The sequence below is a fragment of the Mytilus galloprovincialis genome, chromosome 9 (assembly GCF_965363235.1).
Source record: "Mytilus galloprovincialis chromosome 9, xbMytGall1.hap1.1, whole genome shotgun sequence".
Taxonomy (NCBI): Eukaryota; Metazoa; Mollusca; class Bivalvia; order Mytilida; family Mytilidae; genus Mytilus; species Mytilus galloprovincialis.
This window is the reverse complement of record NC_134846.1, coordinates 55,211,207-55,233,386: the sequence shown is the minus strand read 5'-3', so window position 1 is coordinate 55,233,386 and position 22,180 is coordinate 55,211,207. Positions and strand designations below refer to the sequence as shown.

The following is a 22,180-nucleotide window of genomic DNA, read 5'->3' as shown; positions in this document are numbered from 1 at the left end:
GCAAACATTCTTAATTATGAGCATTATTGAGAATACAAACTAGTTGCGTTTGATGTGCTTGTCTCCTCCTCAGAATAGTCATAAGACGCTTTGATGTCATTCTGGGGGAAAATACAGCAAAAAAGTGTGTGTCATGTGATTAATATTGTTAAAAAAATATACAATATATCCACCTCATACTTAATATAATGAGTCCAATGGACTTGACGAGCTTGCACTTCTAATGATTCATTATAGTAAATAATGATCACAGGTACCTGGATTATAATTTAATACGCCAGACGTGCGTTTCGTCTACATAAGACTCGTCAGTGACGCTCAGATCAAAATAGTTGTAAAGCCAAACAAGTACAAATTTGAAGAGCATTGAGGACCCAAAATTAAAAAAAAAACCGGCTAAGATAATCTATTCCTGGGATAAGAAAATCAAGAAAAAGAAAATGATTTCAAGAAAAGCAAATGTTTCAAGCATTTTCTCTCTCACTAATAGCTGATCATTTTAAGGACACACACCACCTTTTTTCCTCACAATGCCTTTTAATAGAATAAACTGAATTAATGATAATCATGTGTGTATGGTTCTTGTTCAGCTTCCTTGCAAAAAAGGTTTTGAAATATTAGTTTCGTAATATCAATGACACATATTATAATAAGTATAATTATTAATAACATTCCAATACGGACTGGCAATGAATCCTGATTTACATGTAAACATATAATTGTGCATGTAATTCGGGATTCATTGCCAGTCCGTATTGGAAATATTGGACCTATATTCACATCATTGTCAGTCCGTATTGAAAAAAATGGCCCTATATTCACATTTGATTATGTAATACAGCATTCAGAACAAGTCTGTATTGAACAAGTTGGATTATTTAATAAAAGGGTTATTTACTGGCTGTTTCTGTATTGGCACTGGTATAGATTCAAGGTTTGCTGTATTGGCCTCGAGACCCGTACAAGTTCAATTTCAAACCATTAGCAGAGTAAAAGTATTTGGTAAAACCAAAATTATAAATATTCTACAATCATTTTATTTTACATAGTTTTCAATGGAAGTGTTGCAATACTTTTTACAGGTGTATATAAACATAATATATATTATTTTGATCACCTACGTGTTCGTCGTTATATATGAACAGCTGACAAATGGATAAGATACCAAGGAGGCCCGGTTAATACAAATATGATGTTAAAAAGACAAATGACAACATCGTGGCAATACAAACGATAAAAGGACAACAGATTCTCTTATTTACACCGACATTTTGATTATAGCAAGAAAAAAATCAGGTGATAAGCATTCAGTATATTAAAATCGAGGAAAGGATGACTAGATTGTTGTTACGACAAGAAAATCATTTGCAAATATGTCATTCTATTAAAGATGGCTTCCATAAAACTGAAAGAGGGGGAATGAATTTTAATATTAAACGCATCGTTCAAATGCTTCCTTGTAAACAGCAACCCCAAATAGTTCAAAATTAGAATCGTAATAACTGAAATATTGTAGCAACTTGTTGGGATATATTCCGTATGCAGGTGGTGTTGAAATGACTACGTAGAAAGGAAAGTTAACGACGGAAAATGAATAATACCTTTGAGTCTTAAAGTTTAGTTCTGAGAGAGGACTATGAAACGCCATTGATATATTAAATCAAAATCAATTATGTTATCAACATATCTTATAAAGTTTACGGATTTGAATATATCTTGTTCCCTTAAGTTCAATGGTGCGTAGCTCGTGCATCCAAAACTTCTATCTTGTGTGCCCTTATTTGGGTTAGCTCCTCTTCTTTGATAATGGTCCTTACTAAATGTTATATTGCCTGTACTGCACACTGGTTCTAAATGATTGTCGCAGTGTGGACAGGTCTTGTCCGAGTGAGAACATTTACTAGAGTGGGCATAGATAACATGATCTCCAGTTTTAGTTGCTTCGCAATTTGCTAATTAGAAAAAAGGTGGTATTTTCAATAGGATGTGGAGTATTGCGAGAACCTTGATAATTTAAGATCTATTTCTATATCACTTATTAGCGTGTCAAAGTGTCAAAATGCTTAAGAATGTATATGATTTAAACGAGAGGCAAAAGATACAAAAGGGACATTCGAAGTCGAAAATTAACTGTCAATGGCATGGCTTTAAAAGAAAAAGAAAAACAGTACACAAAACACAAAATAGAAAACTTTTAAAGAAACTCAGCAAAACAAACCCTACCTGAAACTTGGGGCGGGAATAGTTCAGTAAAATGCATCAGGTCATTTCCAAAGTAATACACGACATGACAGAATATTGAATTTGTTGGATTTTTGTCAAAGGTTCTTGAATTGTAGCAAAACTATAAAACGTTTGACTTAAACATAATAAAAGAAAAGCTTTTTAAAATAGTCAATTTGCAACTCATCAATATCAAATACTCATGATACTCTTCACCTACGCTTCATTCCCCTTTCAGATTTTGCGTTTGGACAAAGCCAATGTAACAGAACCAGAACGTGTACCTCCCACTGGGCACCTGTATGTAGTTCAGCTGTCCAAACATACAGTAAGTACAATTAAGTAGAAATGCATATATATGTACATGAAGAAGAAGAAGAAAAATCGCTGACTCTTTTCTAACATTTTTATACAAAAACGAATTTAATTATTTGCCAATCCAATCCACTGTTTTGAATCATTATATATTTTTAAGTTTGAATGTCCCTCAGGAGTTTTCCGTCCCTCTTTTGATGTTTGTATTTTATATTCAGGTAATCAATGTCTCCTGGATGAAGCAATATGTTCTAAGGGGAAAGGTCTACATCTTTTACACATTGGCTCATGTGGTCATGTTACTCACCAACCACCAACCCATCCAAAATACAGCTGTAAGGATGTGTGTGATGAAGAATTACAGCTAGCATGTGGAACTGATGGTAACACCTACCGTAAGTTGTATTAATATTATAAGGGGTTTATCTTATGTATATTTTAATGAAGTCAAAATATTAAAGGTTAATATGAAAACATAATTTGGAGTCAACATCGCATAAAGAATTATAACCCTCGCAAAATCAGCTAGAGAAAACAATATCTTTCAAGATTTCTATCTGTTAGGGATAGAAATGCTACAATGTGAATATAATGACAGATTTTCAAGAGCTATCAATCTCTTCAATTATGGCAACGTGTTCCTTGATTAACAAAATCAATATAAAAATCCAGGTAGATTAAATGTTTGCAAAAAAATGAAAACAATAATTGCTTGCGTCTGAAGCGCTTTTCTGTATTTACCTTCATTAAGAACGCTCAAAGCCAAACATTTGAATTCCGAAGATGGATAAGTACCGAAACCGTTGAAGAGCTATAGGTAAAAAATACCTAAAATAAATAGCCAAATTCATCTAAAGCCAAGCTAGCATGTAAACATATTTGAATATGTATTGTATCATTTGCAGATAATAGATGTTTCCTAAACTTGGCAAATTGCGAAGCAACTAAAACTGGAGATCATGTTAGCTATGCCCACTCTGGTGAATGTTCTCACTCGGACAAGACCTGTCCACACTGCGACAATCATTTAGAACCAGTGTGCAGTACAGGCAATATCACATTCAGTAAGTATCATTAAACTAAACGATGTATATGTATAAAACAGAGAAAATATCAGTCGTTTTAGTCTGGGTGAAAGACTAAAATCCAAAATGGAGTCAAGGAAATGTCACCTGTTGATTCAAATCATTTATATAAGATAAACGCAAGCTGCTTATGTGTACAAGACATATATATATCATATTGTTACAGGCGGGCGAGTAGGGGTCGAGTGTACTTTTAATTCCGTATGATTGATTATTGATAGTGTTCCTTTACTTAGTCTTGTTTTGACTCCAGCATAATCATATATAAAATGATGAATCCAGCGTAAAAGAATGACTTTTATTCTTGTCCAGTATGCATATATATATATATATATATATATATATATATATATATATATATATATATATATATATATATATATATATATATATAATCTCAATAAATAACGCATGCAAATATCAGCAATAACATAGTATAATCATAAATTGGAACAGTAAGATGCTGGCCTTCCGAACCCCAGATGTAACTTATATATATAGATTTACAAGTCTTTATCCTATCAATCATACATTAATGAGAGAATGAAATATACTTATTTCATTAAATTACGATATTAGAAAGTTGTCAACGTGGTGGGACATCGTATCTTTACATCTTTAATAATTGTATAATTTGCCAAAAACTGCTATTAGAAATTGTAAATATTGAACTGGTTCCTCATCTTTTCAAATATGAAGCCACTTCCTGTTGAAGACCTGCTTAAGCAGGAATATTTATAAAAACGGTATTTGGTTCCTAGCTAGACGTCCTTATGTAAGCTTTTAGTTTAATATTCCAAAAGATGTAAAAAGATAAATATAGACTTGAAATGCTATCGCATAGCTTAAGGTAAAATAGCTTTATATCGAAATGCATCCTGTACCTAAATAGCTTGGTTGACTTTAAGGGTTGTTTTGTTTATTGTTCTGCTCTGCTTGATAGCCAGATACGATATGCCAAAGTGCTAGTGCGACGCCGTATTTATACTTGACGGTGAAATACATCCGCGACTCACAGAACTGAAAATCTACAATAACTTTGAAATACCAAGGAAAACTCTGGCTCATGTCCTAAAATGTCGTTATAAATCCATAAAATCGCGAAAGTTTGCCTTTAATTCCAATAAATAAGTGACATAATAAATATAAACCTTAAAATTCCATACTCTTAGCCTTATCACCTACGTTACTATATGACGTCATTGAAATCACAAAATAGCTCCTTAACGGCGCTTCACAAAAACGTACTTAACGTAATTATATCTTATTATTAAATATCCTACACAATAAAAGGAAGGCCAGCAAGTAATTTAATCATATCTTAATAATACTTTTATGTATTATTATAACTTTATAAAGAAGTACCGTTACCCGGAAGTGACCATTCGTTGGAATGGCAACTTCCAATATATGTAAACAAGCACTCGCCACGATGGAATTTAAGGGAAAACTACCCAAAAGATGTGTCAAATAACACTGAGACTGAATGAATAGGTAACGACAAACATGTTTTACAAACCCATTATCCCCTGAAAGTGTGAATTTAATGTAGACCCGTGAAAATCGTGATCGAAGTGCCTGTTCACTGACAGTTGAATTTTACCGCTATGTCAACTTGATAAGTTGATAGCCGTTATGTTAAATGTTATGTTATCTGATAAAATTGGTACTAATTATAAAAATATGCAATTTGATCTCCCCAAATTGAGTTTGCCAAAGTTGTCTAAGTGTATGAAAATCATCTAAGACCGTTATTTTTCAGGTTTTCAGATATTGATCCCAATAAAATTTAGAAATATAAAATGTGTTGTTTCTTTGTGATTATTATCAATACCCATTTATAACACTTTCCCCACCCAATAAAAAAGAATTCTCCCGAATTCTCTTTTGTATTATACACATGTTAATATATATATGCAATGAACTAAAAGCATTAAAACACAAAAGAACAATAACAATAAAATTTGACAGTTCTAAGTCTCTCAATCTTGATCTTTATTCTTCTTGGCGATGGTCGTCGTCATCTTGGATAGTTACTATTAGTATGAAAAGTGTTTAAAGTTAATATCATTTGTCCTTCTTAACATCTTCTGTCAATCTCAGAGGTACATTGCATAATGATTTTACTAAGTCGTTTGGTGGTTTTGATCGGGTTGCAGCTTCTAGCATAGTTATTAATTCCAGAGCTTCATTTCCTTCCAGTTTTCTAAGACAAATATCCTTCAATAAGTTGTAGTTGGCCAACCGAGCCTTTATAATCAGGTCTTCTCCAGGTTGATTAGATACAGCAGTACCTGGCAAGGCAAGCATGGCATACTTGTCAAGCACGTCCCTCTCTTCCTTGACGGTGTCGACTATAGCTCCCTTGCCAAGGTCATGGCGGCGAACCTCCAAGCGGTAAGCTTCTGATCCGCTGTCAGTTTCCTCCACTCCTTGGGCGGCCAGAACATTGGTGTTGGTTTACTAGACATTTGCATCCTTTCTCCGGCCCATTGTCTCCTCCCTGGTGGAAATAGGGGCATCCCTCCTGCCTTTAATAGTGTCTCTGCCCTCTCTCTAAGTGGAATATTGGTAGTTTCTTCCTCATCAGTGTCTATATCAAACACTTCTTTTTGGCTCACCATGATTATTCTCTTGTCTGAAGTCTCTGATGTTGCCTCCTCTTCCTCCTCGTCCTCGCTCAGCATCGGTAAATATCTATCATTCTCCTCGTTGTCTAGCTTCTTAAGAGGGCTGTCTTGAATTGGAACTGGTTTGCTTGGTTTTTTCTTTTCTGCTGTAGGTACGACATCTGCAAGTTTTTCTTGTTGTTCCTGGTTTGTTATGATGGTCTTAGCTTTTTCTGGTTGTTCCTGGTTTGTGATGGTCTTAGCCTTTTCTGGTTGTTCCTGGTTTGTGATGGTCTTAGCTTTTTCTGGTTGTTCCTTTTCTTCTGAGATAATTTCTAGGTCGTCTACCTCTCCAATGGAGTCCATAATATCATACTCAGGCTCTTCTCCAATATCGGACTTACCAATTTCTTCCCTGGTTGTTTCCTCTGCCTTCTTCCGGGACTTAGCTTCAAATGTCACCTTTCCCCTAAAGAGCTTCCTGACATGTCTCTCACCAATCCCCAACGCCTTGGTTACCTGATTCAAGGTGTGCTTCGATTCTGATAACTTAAGTTCTGTTCCAAAACTTTGTGGTGGCTCGTGGTCTGTCTTTGCAATTCCCATTCTCCTAAACAAATTGTCCTTTACCCTGGAGTCCTCCATGACCCAATGTACCATTTCTACCTTGAACCATATTTCTGCAGACGACTCCTTCATTCTAAGAAAGCCTATGTTCCCCTTAGATGACAGGTCAATTCTGGCTACTGCTAATTCAGGGAGGTCCATTAGAGGTCTGGATGGACTGTACTTCCGTTTCCGGGAGCTGGTGGGCTGCTCACTGGAAACGGAATGACCCAGTGCCTTCTTCCATCCTTCTTCCCATGTCTTTTTATGCTTGTCTGCTCCCTCCTTCTTCTTGATGGCTTCCACCCATCCCAACAGTGCTGCCCTGGTCCTGATGGCAATGGTGCTAGTCCATTCTGAGGGTGTAATAATTCTTATATAATCATCTGGCCGCTTGGCTAACCAAAATCCATTTGGCTCTGTAAAGAAATCACCCTCCAGGAGGTCTATGGTGAGATCATTGTGCTTTCTCTTACTGTGCTTGGTCAACTCCGACATTCTGCCAAACGTCCTCTCACTATCCACACACCATGGACACACAACTCTGCACACTGAATGCTCCGAGATGGCATGGCTCTTGAGGTCCTTTTTCTTCTCATATGTTTCCGGACATAACCAGCATTTTGTTGACACCACTGAACTCATTCTGAAATACAAGGAATACTGCCATTAATTCCCTGTATTGTTTATACAATAAGTTAAAATCCTCCCCAGTCCCGTTCTATAAATGTGTTCATGGAAGGCCAGCATCCGTAGGCAAATAAACTCAACTCAAACCATGCAAATAACACCAACGAAACAACTCCAAAAAAATATCTATAACTGTTCATATCCAAAATAAACTCGACTACTAGGCTCCTCCTTAGTCAGTCAGGATCCCTATCCTACATCTCAATGATTTGACTAGTGGTTGATCGGACCACCCCCAAATCAGTCTCCGACAGATCTGTCATAAAAATATATACTGTAGTATATCCAAAAATAAAAGTATGAACATGTACAGAATGTTGAGGACCTTTAATATTCCTCCAACATTTAGCCAACTGGCTTATCCAATTGCTGGTCGTTATTTGCTTCCTCTAAATCCATCATTCTTCGAAATCTGCTTGCCCACGATGGTACATTCCTCCCTTGATACAGTGCTAAACGGTCCACATGATATACAGTCGACGGCTGCCTCAAGCTTCTCTTTACTCGGTAAGTAACATCATCTATTCTCTTTTCAATTATTAATGGTCCTTTCCATTTAGGTGGAATAGGATCCCAGTTAGGGCAACCAGTCCGGTACCCACGAATGTAGTTCTTAAAAAAAATATATAACTTTTGTTATAAATTGTGTAGTGTTATTATTTCACTAGTTCTGTAACTGAATGTAGATTTATTTGAAAGGGTAGGCTTTCTAGTTTGAATTTCTGTAAAAATTTTGATTGATTTAAATGTAATCTGGCGTCAGTACATAGAGTAAATTGCCTAAATTCTAGCCTGTATTCTTTCCCGGAAGTAGACAGACTGACCCTGTTGTCAATAAAAACAAAATTTTGCAACGGAATGCCGGTCATGAGGCACTGAGATTGTACTTAGACACTTCAAAATGAATGCCTAACATGAACCAGAAGTCCCAAGGTGGCTATCAAAATTATTTATTGAACAGGACCCTATGTATTTACTATGATTTTCAATGCGTTCCAATGGGGCAAATAATTGGGTCCCCGTTCCTGTCAGAGAGCATGTTTTGAACACTTCAATCTGCAATTGTAAGCTCATTTTTGAAGTTTCATGGATGAAATTTGGCTACTGGCTTCAAAATTCAATAAGGAAAGCAATGATATAATTATTTTTAAAATTTGAATTAAACTTTTTAAATTAAATTGAAATTTAAATTTATGAAATTTAAAAAAGTTTGTTTTTCAATTTAAAGTTTAATAAAAGGGCACAGAAAGGTCATTTTGTCTGTATTATGTATTCCTACACTTGTAAGTTAAAATGGAGGGATTTTTGAAAAATATCAGCAAACAGTATTAGAAAGAGCCACAGGGAAAGAAATAATAAATGTGTTATATGGGATCAGGGGACAGTGAAAGATGGAAAATATGGGCTTATTTCTTTCTGGTATCTTATTTCTGGGACCTGAAAAAAGAAAAAAATCCCATAGTTTCAGTTTTAGGTCTTTTAATAAGTTTTTGATAAATTGTGGCTATTAAATAAATCATTTAAGTGCCACGGTTCAGCTATGAAAGTTGTGTGCGAATCCAGCTCACATTTATTTAGAGCCGCATCACACACATAACCACATATATTATTGTGTAAACTCAGAAACACTTGCCAGGGACTCTCTAATTTTACATTTTTTGGAAGATATTTAAGGGGTAGGGCTATAATATAGCTTATTAAAGCAATTTAAACTGAAGTGTACAACAATTTTAGACTCCCTTTTAAAGATTTTGATGGTCCTTAAAAGGACCGTTTATTTTATCTGTATCTGTTTCAGCAGTAGATGCATGGGGCTATATCTTCCTTGGTTTTAGAACTTTTAAACATCAGCTTCTGGTTAAGGAAACACTTAGTGTTCTTTTAATAGTTTCACTGTTTGAATTTCATTTTCATTAATGCTTCTTTCCTAAGTTTCATTTTTAAAAGTTCCTGCATTAATAACTTGTCTTTGTTATCTATATCCAGGTTGGTGAACTTGGACTAAAGTACATGGATCTCAGCCACCAAGAGTTTCAGTGTCGCCGAGAACACACATATGAACTAGTGGGACATTCAGACCAGTTAAAAGTACAACAACGCACAGTAGCATTAAGCGGTCAGGAAGATCAAGGAATGCCCTCCACATCTGTTAAACTATAGGAGGTGCTGTTTGACTGGTTTTAGCTACAAGTGAGAACTTCTCTGCATCTAGCCTCTTATATTGTATTTTAAATGACCTTAGCAGACTATTTGAAGACTTTGTCTCATATTTTATACCCTTGTTATGGGGTATGCTTGTTTTGCATATGTAAATCTTTAAAACGGAAGATTTTTTTATTTTAATTGAAAAAAATAATATATTTAATTTATTTTCAAACAAATTTTGGTTTCAACTAGATTTCCATACAAAGAATGAATTTATCTATCTTATGCAATTTACAGAATGTAAATATCTCTTAAAATAAAAAAGTTTTGATGATTTTTAGCATATTTTCTTCATGAATTTAAGATTTTCTACGATCAATTTTCGGGTATTTGAGATGTTATAGATAAGGATCTATAATTCTGTAACTGTTTGATAAATTCTTTTGAAACTTTGCATAATAACTACTGAGATGTATATCTTTATTTTAAAAGTGCAGTTTTAAGTCTGGGGAAAAAAATAAAGTCTGACAGGAATAGGATCCCAGTTAGGGCAACCAGTCCGGTACCCACGAATGTAGTTCTTAAAAAAAATATATAACTTTTGTTATAAATTGTGTAGTGTTATTATTTCACTAGTTCTGTAACTGAATGTAGATTTATTTGAAAGGGTAGGCTTTCTAGTTTGAATTTCTGTAAAAATTTTGATTGATTTAAATGTAATCTGGCGTCAGTACATAGAGTAAATTGCCTAAATTCTAGCCTGTATTCTTTCCCGGAAGTAGACAGACTGACCCTGTTGTCAATAAAAACAAAATTTTGCAACGGAATGCCGGTCATGAGGCACTGAGATTGTACTTAGACACTTCAAAATGAATGCCTAACATGAACCAGAAGTCCCAAGGTGGCTATCAAAATTATTTATTGAACAGGACCCTATGTATTTACTATGATTTTCAATGCGTTCCAATGGGGCAAATAATTGGGTCCCCGTTCCAGGTGTGCGTTTTGAGCATACTCCCTTTTTCCTTATTGGGTCGTAAATCCAAACAGCTTCCCCCCCTTTTAAAGATTCTTTTCTTGGCGTTAAGATCATATCTCTTTTTCTGATATATAGAGACCTTTTTGAGTGCTTTCCTTGCAAATGCATGATTTTCTTTTAATTTATTTTGTAGGTGTGCCACATAGTCATCTGGCGACCGGTTTTCTTGAATTTCAGTATCTGGCTGTGGGATCACAGCCTGCAGCGGTAAAGTTACCTCCCTTCCAAAGAGCATAGAATTTGGTGTCTTGGAAGTAGATGCATGTACGGAAGATCTGTATGCCATCATCACCTGTTGTAGATACTGGTCCCATTGATCTTGTTTTTGTTTACAGTACATCGATAACATAGAAGCAAGTGTTCTATTAAAACGTTCCACACCACCGTTGGATTGTGGTCTGAAACTCGTAGTTCTGGTTTTATGAATACCTAGTAGATTGCACATTCTCTGGAAAATATCGGCTTGAAAGTTTCTCCCTTGATCTGAGTGTAGTTGTAGAGGGGCTCCAAATTTTGTTACGAAATGGTCAATAAATGCAGTACAAATTGTTGAACTTTCCTGATTTGGTAGGGCTATAGCCTCTGTCCATTTTGTAAACAGATCTGAGATGACTAAGATGTACTTATTGTTTCGTTTTGTTAACGGCAGTGGTCCAAAAATGTCTAATGCTACTCTTTCCATTGGTTCTCCTGAGACATATGTACCCAAAGGTGCTTTAGTTGATTCTTTCTTGGGTTTTCTTGCAAAGCAACTGTCGCATGAACGGCAATATGCTTGAACATATTCCTTCATGTTAGGCCAATAGAATCCGTTCTTGAGCTTTTCCAGTGTCTTGTCTACGCCCAAATGAGCAGCTGATGGTACGTCATGAAAATAGTGTAATAGCTCTTGTGTTCGACTCTTAGGAACAATCATTTGTTTTCTGGCTGTTTGACCAATGGTTGTCTCAAACCTTCTGTATAAAACTCCTCCATGCATTTCTAATCTGTCCCATTGTCCCCAAAGAGTTTTCAATGCTGATGTTCCACTAGAAATACTTTCCCATGGTGGTTTCTGAGATCCGCTTTCAAATGCTGCAAATACTTTCCCAATATTGTCATCTTCTAATTGCTGTTGTCTTATTTCCGATGGTTCCCAACCCCCTAAAAGTGCCTCATTGACTTTCATTTCATTCTGTTGCTCCTTGAGTTCAGTTCTTGTTACAGCTCGGATATTTCCTGGAATTATCCCTGTTAATTCAGAGATATCTGGTGTTTCATCTGCTTCAGTGAGGGGTGTAGCAAGGTGTTCTACTGCTTCTTCCTGTTTTTCTAAATTTGAATGGCATTCTACAAGGTGTTCACTTTCCTCCTTAGCATTATAGTTTTCAGCTTGATTTAAATCCTGTTGATGTTTACATGACTTACATGGATTCCTTGACATTGCGTCAGCATTTGTATGTTTCCTCCCTGCCCTATGAGTAATTTTAAAATTATATGTTCCTAATGTCTGAAGCCATCTTGCTACCTGACCTGTAGGATCCTTCAGACTTTGAAGCCAACTGACAGCTGCATTGTCAGTTCTGAGTAAAACTGGTCTACCATAGACGTATGGATGAAAATTCTTTAAGGCAATGATTACAGCTAGTAACTCCTTTCTAGTCGTACAGTATGAAATTTCGTGCTTATTGAGTGCCTTGCTCATGTATGCAATAACATGCTCACGACCATCGTGTTCCTGTGAGAGGACGGCTCCCACTGCGTAATTACTGGCGTCTGTGTCCAAAATGAAGGTTTTATCTGTAACTGGGTAAACCAATATTGGTGGTGTAGTTAGTGCTTCTTTCAGTGAGTTGAAAGCAAGCTGGCAGTTTTCTGTCCAAATGAATTTTGTCCCCTTTTCACATGCCTTGTGTAAAGGTCTAGATAAATCAGTAAACCCCTTAACAAATTTCCGATAGTAGGAGCAAAGTCCTAAAAAGCTCTTTATTTCCTTTGCATTCCGTGGAACTGGCCATTTTTGAACTGCTTCTATTTTCTCGGGATCGGTTTGAACTCCATGCTCTGAGACTACATGCCCAAGAAATTTGACGCTTTTCTGAAACAAAATGCATTTTGATGGTTTCAATTTTAAGTTGGCTTCCCTCATTCTTTGAAATACGTGCTCTAGCCTAAGTAGTTCTTCTTTAAACGTTGCCCCTGGAACGATTATGTCATCCATGTACAAGAGACATTCCTCCCACTGTAGTCCTCTAAGTACGTCCTCCATTAATCTTTCGAAAACTGCTGGGCTAGTGGCTAAGCCAAATGGGGTAACTGTAAACTGAAAGAGTCCTTGACTGGTCGAAAATGCTGTCTTTTCTCTGTCATCCGGATAGAGCTCCACCTGATAAAAACCTTGATTTAAGTCCAGACATCCGAACCATTTGGCTCCTGCTAACGAATCTAAGCAATCGTCCACACGAGGCAAGGGATAGGCGTCCTTGTTAATGATCACTTCATTTAAAGCTCTATAGTCCACACAAACTCTTGTACTTCCGTCCTTCTTGGCTATAAGTACTGTTCTAAAACTCCAAGGGCTGTTTGATGGTTCAATGACTCCTCGGTCCAACATTTTGACTATTTCCTTTTTTTCTATTTCCCTTTTCCCCAATGGTAGCCTCCTAGGTGCTTGTCTTATCGGATGTGCAGTTCCTGTATTTATCCTATGTTGTACTCTATTAGTCCCCCCTAAATCATCCGCTGATTTTGCAAAAACGTCTGAGTATGCCTGAAGAAGTTCCTTCAGGTGTTGCTTTTCTTTTTCCTGTAAATGTACAATACTTCTATTAAATAGGTCCTCAATATGTGATGGTAGCTTGTCTGAACTGGTCCCTTCTGTTCCAATGTAATTGCATACTCCTACCGCTGGCATTTCGTAGTATGACTCACATACACCTATCTGTTCCTTAGCATGCACAGTAATTGGTTCTTCCCGAAAGTTAATTAATTGTACTCTAATATCTTCCTGGTGTGGATCTAAAATTCCCCTAGTGATGTTATGTTCTGTTTCCTTTTTCTGAGTTTTATCAACGTATCCCAGTGGTCCTAAGTGTTCTGCATTTTCTATTATTACTGGAATGAGCATTTTAGATTTCCCCGGCAAAGTGACTGTCTCCTTTACAATGACTCTACATATTGCATTTGCTTCTCCTCCTATCCAGCAACGTATATCTGTATCCTTTGTAGATAATATCTGTCTCTTATAATCAATTTTGTCTATATGATCCAATAGAAAATCCTGCCCCAAGATCGCATCTTGTTTGATATCACAGACAAGAAATTCTGTGTTAAAATCTGCTGTCCCTAAAGTGAGTTTTTGTTTAAGTGTCCCGTATGAGCATAAAGGATTGCCATTTACATCAAAAAGTTTATATGTGCTTGGTTCAAGTATTGTGTTTTTCAGTACATCAGCTAACCGTCTGTAAATTTTATAATTTAATATGGAGGAGGTTGATCCATTGTCTATTAATATTGTCAAAGGTAAGTTTTGTAGGTATCCTTTTGTATAAAATCCGTTATCCCATATACCACATGTATTTCCCATTTGTCCTATCCTAATATTGTGACTTAATTCCTGTGACCGTAAATTTCCCACTGGTTCACGGTCTAACGAGCCAATGGGGAACTGAAGTTTCCCTGGTTGATACTTTGTGAGTTTCTGTTATCCTGATCCTTGGAGCCTTGCTCTCCTCCAGTATTGTCATGTCTTGCATTTTCCTGCTTGTATCGGAGATAAAATGGACAATATCTACATAAGTGACTTGTGCTCTCACAAATGAAGCATTTAGCTTGCCTGTTATTACTATTTCCCCATTGAGGCCTTCTGTTATTATTATTTTGCCAAGAGTTGCTATAATTCTGTTTTGTACCTTCAAGCTGTGAAATCCTCCTTGTTAGTCCATTAATGCTATCGTGAAATTGGTTTTCCGAAGGTTCCTGTGAAAAATTAGATGCTTCTCCTAAATGTGTATCTGTTGTCATTCTGACACTGCCTTTCTTCTTTTCTGAGCCATCTCCTATTATAGCTTCATATCTTTCTATTACCTCTACAGCTCCTGCAACAGTTCTACATCCCTGGTTAGTGCATTGGTATTTTACTTCAGGTGTAACGTTTTTGTACAGCTGGTTAAGTGCCAATACTTCCTGAGCCCTTACATCAAGATCAATATAAGCTCTCTGAGCCATCTGGCGCAGATCGTCCGCCAACGCCGCTATTGCTTCTCCTGGGTTCCTTTTTCTCATTTCAAGACGAGAAAGCCATCTGTTTTGTTGCCTTGTACTCCCAAATCGTAATCCTAATCTCTGAGTCAAAATACCGTAATCCCGTTTTTCAGTCTGTTCTAAACTAATGTAAAATGTCCTTGCTGGTCCCCTTAATGCTGCCGCTAGCGCTAATACTTTGTCTGCGTCCCGCCATCTCCCAAGTTCGGCACACACCTCAAAGTGTGAAATATATTCCTCCCAATCCTCTCCTCCATCATATGGTTCTGGTCTAATAGAGACTGTGTGTGGGTTGTTGTATCGGAATCCGTCAGTATTTATCCCCCTTTGTCCTCTTTGTCCAGACATGCCATATTCTCTATTTACGTCTCCCTCCCCATGTGCATATACGTTTGCTCTGTGTTCTTCTAAAGTTTCATTTGCATCTGCAAATTCGGTATTTCTTTCATGCCTTGCTTCTTTTTCTCTCTCTTCCGATCTAAATCTGATTTCCAGATCTGGCGACTCGGCCATGTTGAGACTTAGACTGATTCTAACCTAGATATATATAACGTACAATAATTATTGTAATAAAATTAAATCTCCACCACGTTAAGATTCATCTTTATCGTAGACGTTGACATATTATATTGCTATACTAGTAGATAGTTGAATTTAAAAATAAATGTGAGGTTCGCATCCTGGATGCCACTTTGGACTGCTGCATCCCACATCTGACACCAGTTTGTTACAGGCGGGCGAGTATGGGTCGAGTGTACTTTTAATTCCGTATGATTGATTATTGATAGTGTTCCTTTACTTAGTCTTGTTTTGAGTGTAGTTTGTTGACTCCAGCATAATCATATATAAAATGATGATTCCAGCGCAAAAGAATGACTTTTATTCTTGTCCAGTATGCATATATATATATATATATATATATCTCAATAAATAACGCATGCAAATATCAGCAATAACATAGTATAATCATAAATTGGAACAGTAAGATGCTGGCCTTCCGAACCCCAGATGTAACTTATATATATAGATTTACAAGTCTTTATCCTATCAATCATACAATAATGAGAGAATGAAATATACTTATTTCATTAAATTACGATATTAGAAAGTTGTCAACATGGTGGGACATCGTATCTTTACATCTTTAATAATTGTATAATTTGCCAAAAACTGCTATTAGAAATTGTAAATTCTGAACTGGTTCCTCATCTTTTCAAATATGAAGCCACTTCCTGTTGAAGACCTGCTTAAGCAGGAATATTTATAAAAACGGTATTTGGTTCCTAGCTAGACGTCCTTATGTAAGCTTTTAGTTTAATATTCCAAAAGATGTAAAAAGATAAATATAGACTTGAAATGCTATCGCATAGCTTAAGGTAAAATAGCTTTATATCGAAATGCATCCTGTACCTAAATAGCTTGGTTGACTTTAAGGGTTGTTTTGTTTATTGTTCTGCTCTGCTTGATAGCCAGATACGATATGCCAAAGTGCTAGTGCGACGCCGTATTTATACTTGACGGTGAAATACATCCGCGACTCACAGAACTGAAAATCTACAATAACTTTGAAATACCAAGGAAAACTCTGGCTCATGTCCCAAAATGTCGTTATAAATCCATAAAATCGCGAAAGTTTGCCTTTAATTCCAATAAATAAGTGACATAATAAATATAAACCTTAAAATTCCATACTCTTAGCCTTATCACCTACGTTACTATATGACGTCATTGAAATCACAAAATAGTTCCTTAACGGCGCTTCACAAAAACGTACTTAACGTAATTATATCTTATTATTAAATATCCTACACAATAAAAGGAAGGCCAGCAAGTAATTTAATCATATCTTAATAATACTTTTATGTATTATTATAACTTTATAAAGAAGTACCGTTACCCGGAAGTGACCATTCGTTGGAATGGCAACTTCCAATATATGTAAACAAGCACTCGCCACGATGGAATTTAAGGGAAAACTACCCAAAAGATGTGTCAAATAACACTGAGACTGAATGAATAGGTAACGACAAACATGTTTTACAAACCCATTATCCCCTGAAAGTGTGAATTTAATGTAGACCCGTGAAAATCGTGATCGAAGTGCCTGTTCACTGACAGTTGAATTTTACCGCTATGTCAACTTGATAAGTTGATAGCCGTTATGTTAAATGTTATGTTATCTGATAAAATTGGTACTAATTATAAAAATATGCAATTTGATCTCCCCAAATTGAGTTTGCCAAAGTTGTCTAAGTGTATGAAAATCATCTAAGACCGTTTTTTTTTTCAGGTTTTCAGATATTGATCCCAATAAAATTTAGAAATATAAAATGTGTTGTTTCTTTGTGATTATTATCAATACCCATTTATAACAATATGTTATAACACAAGCAAAAATGATAACAAAATAGATATGTGTTATCGTTAACGCTAAAAGTAAATCAATATTTGTTCTTCTTTGTGGCATTTTAATAACTAATGCAAGTATGCTTATGATACTGGACATTTTATTCTGTTTTCAGAAAATGCTTGTTGGTTGACCATGTATGGTTGTAAATATTCCCATCTATCTAGTACTAATTCAGATAGATATCATATGGCACACAATGGTTCTTGTGACGGGACTGACCCGTATGCATCTACAACAATGGTTAGGAAACGTGTTATTATACTACATTTTTTCCCATGAATTCATCTACATTATGAAACGAGTAACAAATTAAGTACAATTAAATATCTAAACTTGTTCTAGAAAAACTACACAAAACTTACGCGACAAATTTAATTTATGAATTCCCAAGTCAAGTGAACAACTGAATATAAAATAAACGAATTCAATTGCAAGAAAAATATTTTGTTCTTGAATATCTTAGATTCGTGCAAATAAACTCATCATAGATACCAGGACTAATTTTTGTATATACGCCAGACGAGCGTTTTGTCTACAAAAGACTCATCAGTGACGCTCGAATCCCAAAAAGTTGAAAGGGCCAAATAACGTACGAAGTTGAAGAGCATTGAAGACTAAAATTCCTAAAAGTTTTGCCAAATACAGCTAAGGTAATCTATGCCTGAGTTAAAAAAAAACCTTAGTATTTCAAAAATTCAAAATTTTGTAAACAGTTAATTTATAAATATAACCATATCAATGATAGTTCATGTCAGCACAAAAGTGCTGACTACTTGGCTGGTGATACCCTCGGGGAAATAAATCTCCACCAGCAGTGGTATCGACCCAGTGGTTGTAAATAAACTCATCATAGATACCAGGAGAAAATTTTGTATATACGCCAAACGCGCGTTTCGTCTACAAAAGACTCATCAGTGACGCTCGAATCCCAAAAAGTTGAAAGGACAAAATAAAGTACGAAGTTGAGGAGCATTGAGGACCAAAATTCCTAAAAAGTTTGCCAAATACAGCTAAGGTAATCTATGTCTGAGTTAAAAAAAAAAAAAAAGCCTTAGTATCTTAAAAATTCAAAATTTTGTAAACAGTTAATTTATAAATACAACCATATCAATGATAATTCATGTCAGCACAAAAGTGCTGACTACTGGGCTGGTGATACCCTCGGTGAAATAAATCTCCATTAGCAGTGGCATCGACCCAGTGGCAACCTGCTGAGTTCATAGATTTATGTCAATACACCCCAAATCCGTCTCCTCTTAACATTGATACATCGTGTGTCATATTTTTACAGGTCTTAAATTTTGATTGAATTGCATCTAATTTAAAAGTGGTGGCTTCTGTTTGTGTAAATGCATGTATTCTGATTTGAAAATATTTCAATATAATTTTGAACCGAAAATTGAAAGTTAAAAAATAGGAACGTGTCGTAAACTTCTCGTTCAGGTTAAATGTTAAAGTTTTTGTTCCTTCATATAAATCAGAGACACACAGTAAGAATCTAGGTTTTTATTAAATCATTGGTTCTAAGCTTACATCTACAACTAAGTAGTTATTTTCTAGTTGGTCTTGTATTTCGTATGTATTTATATTATTACTGTCGGTCATCTTTAGATGCAAAGAACTTTATAAATTTTAGTACGATTTTATAGTTGTTAATTGTTAACAGATCACAGGCAAATTTTGAAAGTCGGCTTTGTCTTTATAGACGAAACACGCGTCTGGCGCAAATACAAAATATAATCTTGGTATCTTAATATGTTATATTAAACGTATCATATAAAGTAACAAATTAATGAAAAGATGTTGGCTTTACTGGTTTCAACTCAGTTTGGTTATTTACATCATGGCGATGCATTAAAGTAAAACATGATTTTCGTTACTTTTTAGATCGATTGTAGTTCGTATAGGACCGAGGGTTCAATAGCAGTAGAGGGAACCGCTGGGCATGTATGGAACTGTCCAAGGGAACACGAGTATTTATGCGGTGCTGACCATCAAACATATACTGGACCATGTTCATATTGCAGACATATGGATTATAACAAAAAACTTGGTTAGTAAACCCATCTGAAACTTTTATTGTGAAATAAGAAAATCGGTAAAACAAACTAACCAAAAACATGCTTCAATATTGCAAATGGTTCAATTTGTTGAAGAAAATTAAATTAACAATACAAATAATGATAACAAAGTAAAAGTTGAATACAGATTAAGATAGTGTAGTAAATTGATAGTGACAGTATATAAGATCTGTGTATCAATTCCGTCTGCAATTGTCAATCGCAAAGTTAAATTTGAAAAACAAAGCTTTGTCCACATTTTGACTTCATATAAACGTCAGTGACAAAATATGAAAATTTAAATTACTTTTTTTTTTAACAATTCTTGAAATTAAAAAAGGGGACAAATTTAAATATATATGTAATCAATAAGGTACAATAATGTTGAATTTTCGAAAGAAACACATACATTTGGAATATTTGATTTAGTACGTAGGGTACCAGGATTATAATTTAGTACGCCAGACGCGCGTTTCGTCTACATAAGACTCATCAGTGACGCTCATATCAAATATTTATAAAGCTAAACAAGTACAAAGTTGAAGAGCATTGAGGATCCAAATTTCAAAAGGTTGTGCCAAATACGGCTAAGGTATTCTATGCCTGAAATAAGAAAATCCTTAGTTTTTCAAAGTTTTGTAAACAGGAAATTGATAAAAAAAAAAATGATCAGATTATTGATATTCATGTCGAACACCGAAGTGTTGACTACTGGGTTGGTGATACTCTCGGGGACGAATGTAATAAGATGTAATGCTTTCTTGCAGATGAGAATAACATGGTACATATTATCTCCAATTCTGCATGCAAATCTTGGATTGGTTAAACCAGCCTTTGAAGAAATAAAGTAATAAAAAAAAACTGGCGGCAATAATAACCATTGCATCTTTATTATTTTTAGATCTATGAACAAACACAGTCTCTTTCAAATCATTTGTCATCTGGTACTAGCTTCTGTAGAAGATTATTCTACAGTGTACTTTTGTTAAACAAGATACAGAAATATCTGGTTTCATTAGTGTAGCAATAAGCAAAAAAGTATATTTTGTTTTTCAGAGCAACGACATAAAAAAAACTTTGTTTGCCATTTTTGGTCACAAATGGTTCTAAATGATTCTATAGCATACATTCCAAGCGATTCCATGTAAATGTTGACCTAAGCTATCATATTTGATGGCTGATTTGCTTCAAACCAAAAACAGGATCTCATAGCCTCAGAAAAACATAGAAGCCATGTTTTCATAATTTCTTACATGTCTGGTTTTATTTGATTTCGCTTTTCTCTGGAAGTTTTACTGTACTGTAGTCCAGTCATGTAATGGTGTCCTTGTAATGTTGTATTTAACATCGCCATAAAAACGCGCGTTTTGGCTACCCACAAAACCAAGTTCAACCCACCATTTGTTCTTAAAATGTCCTGTACAGTCAGGAAAATGGTAGTTGTTACCTTATAGTTCATTTCTGAGTGTGTTACATTTTCGTTTGATTTTTTTATTGCACTTGAGTGTTTCTCTTGTTTCGTTGTTTTCCTCTAATAGGTGATATGTTTCCCTCTGTCGAACAGCGGTATACTACTGATAACTTTATTTAGTACATATTTCTTATCAGTATTCAGGTGAAAATACTCCAGACATTCTTGTGGCCATTTCCAAAGAAATAAAAACCTATTGAATACCGTTTGATGAATTTCTTTTGATGTTTCGTTCCATTAATTGTTAGGGCAATCATCAACAAGAAGAAACTATTTGAAAATCAGGTTTGTTTCGTGGAGACCACGTTCCCTTGCAGATCAAAACTAACGAATTTTTGTTTTTGATAAAAAAAAATCACCAGAAGCCATTTGCCATGTTTAATCTCACAAGTACGCAGACCTTGACATCCTGTACAAGTCTTTGATACCAAGTTGGCTTTTTTTTTATAAAACAAGAATGTGTCCATAGTACATGGATGCCCCATCCGCACTATCATTTTCTATATTCAGTGGACCGTGAAATTGGGGTAAAAACTCTAATTTGCCATTAAAATTAGAAAGATCATATCATCGGGAACATGTGTACTAAGTTTGAAGTTAGGACTTCAACTTCATCAAAAACTACCTCGACCAAAAACTTTAACCTGAAGCAAAACCGGAGAGCAAAAAGTAGTCTCTTAAGACATGTGTACTTTTAATACAGGTTCAATTTATATGAAATGTATTGTAGAGATATCTAAAATTGGTAGTCTTTTAGCACAGTTTTTTGCTAAATACAGGTGGTCTCTTCAAATATATCTGCCATAAAACACTTCATAACCTAATTTAGGTCAGAATAATAATTTGCATGCATTTTTTTTGTACTTCCGTAGACTACTGAGTCTTCAATCATTGACCTTTATCTTTTGTGTTCACACATGACAATATAAATTATCTGCAACTGGCATACAACACGAGTAGGAAACCTGCAACACATTGTCTGCTTAACAGGTTTTAACTGTAAAATATGTTGGATTTCTCAAACGTTACAATAATTCTCAACAAACTAAATAAGTTACCCGATTTACAACTGAAAACCTGACAATCATAACAAAATTTTGATCGAACAATAAAACGACAGGGAGCTCAAGTCAATAGATATAAACAATTCACTAAAGTTGCATGCAAACTGATTTAAGCATTGTTTGAGTCTTTGTCCTGCATGTTAATGACAGACAGACAGAAGGACAACAGTTTACCATACTTCGACCCTTAAATGGGAGTATACAAGTTGTTTTTCTTGGAT

The 22,180-nt window shown here is 35.3% G+C and overlaps 1 protein-coding gene across 1 annotated transcript in view; it reads left to right on the top strand.

Annotated features, from left to right (window-relative positions):
* Nucleotides 1-20,301, top strand: part of LOC143046813 (ovomucoid-like) — a 37,029-nt gene extending 16,728 nt beyond the window's left edge. Inside the window, exons 3-7 of the mRNA XM_076219875.1 lie at nt 2,757-2,933; nt 3,444-3,602; nt 17,477-17,604; nt 19,252-19,417; nt 20,192-20,301. Coding sequence (XP_076075990.1) covers nt 2,757-2,933; nt 3,444-3,602; nt 17,477-17,604; nt 19,252-19,417; nt 20,192-20,250 — 689 coding nt within the window. The 3' untranslated portion in view covers nt 20,251-20,301. The remainder of the gene's footprint in view (nt 1-2,756; nt 2,934-3,443; nt 3,603-17,476; nt 17,605-19,251; nt 19,418-20,191) is intronic.
* The last annotated feature ends 1,879 nt before the right edge of the window (nt 20,302-22,180 follow it).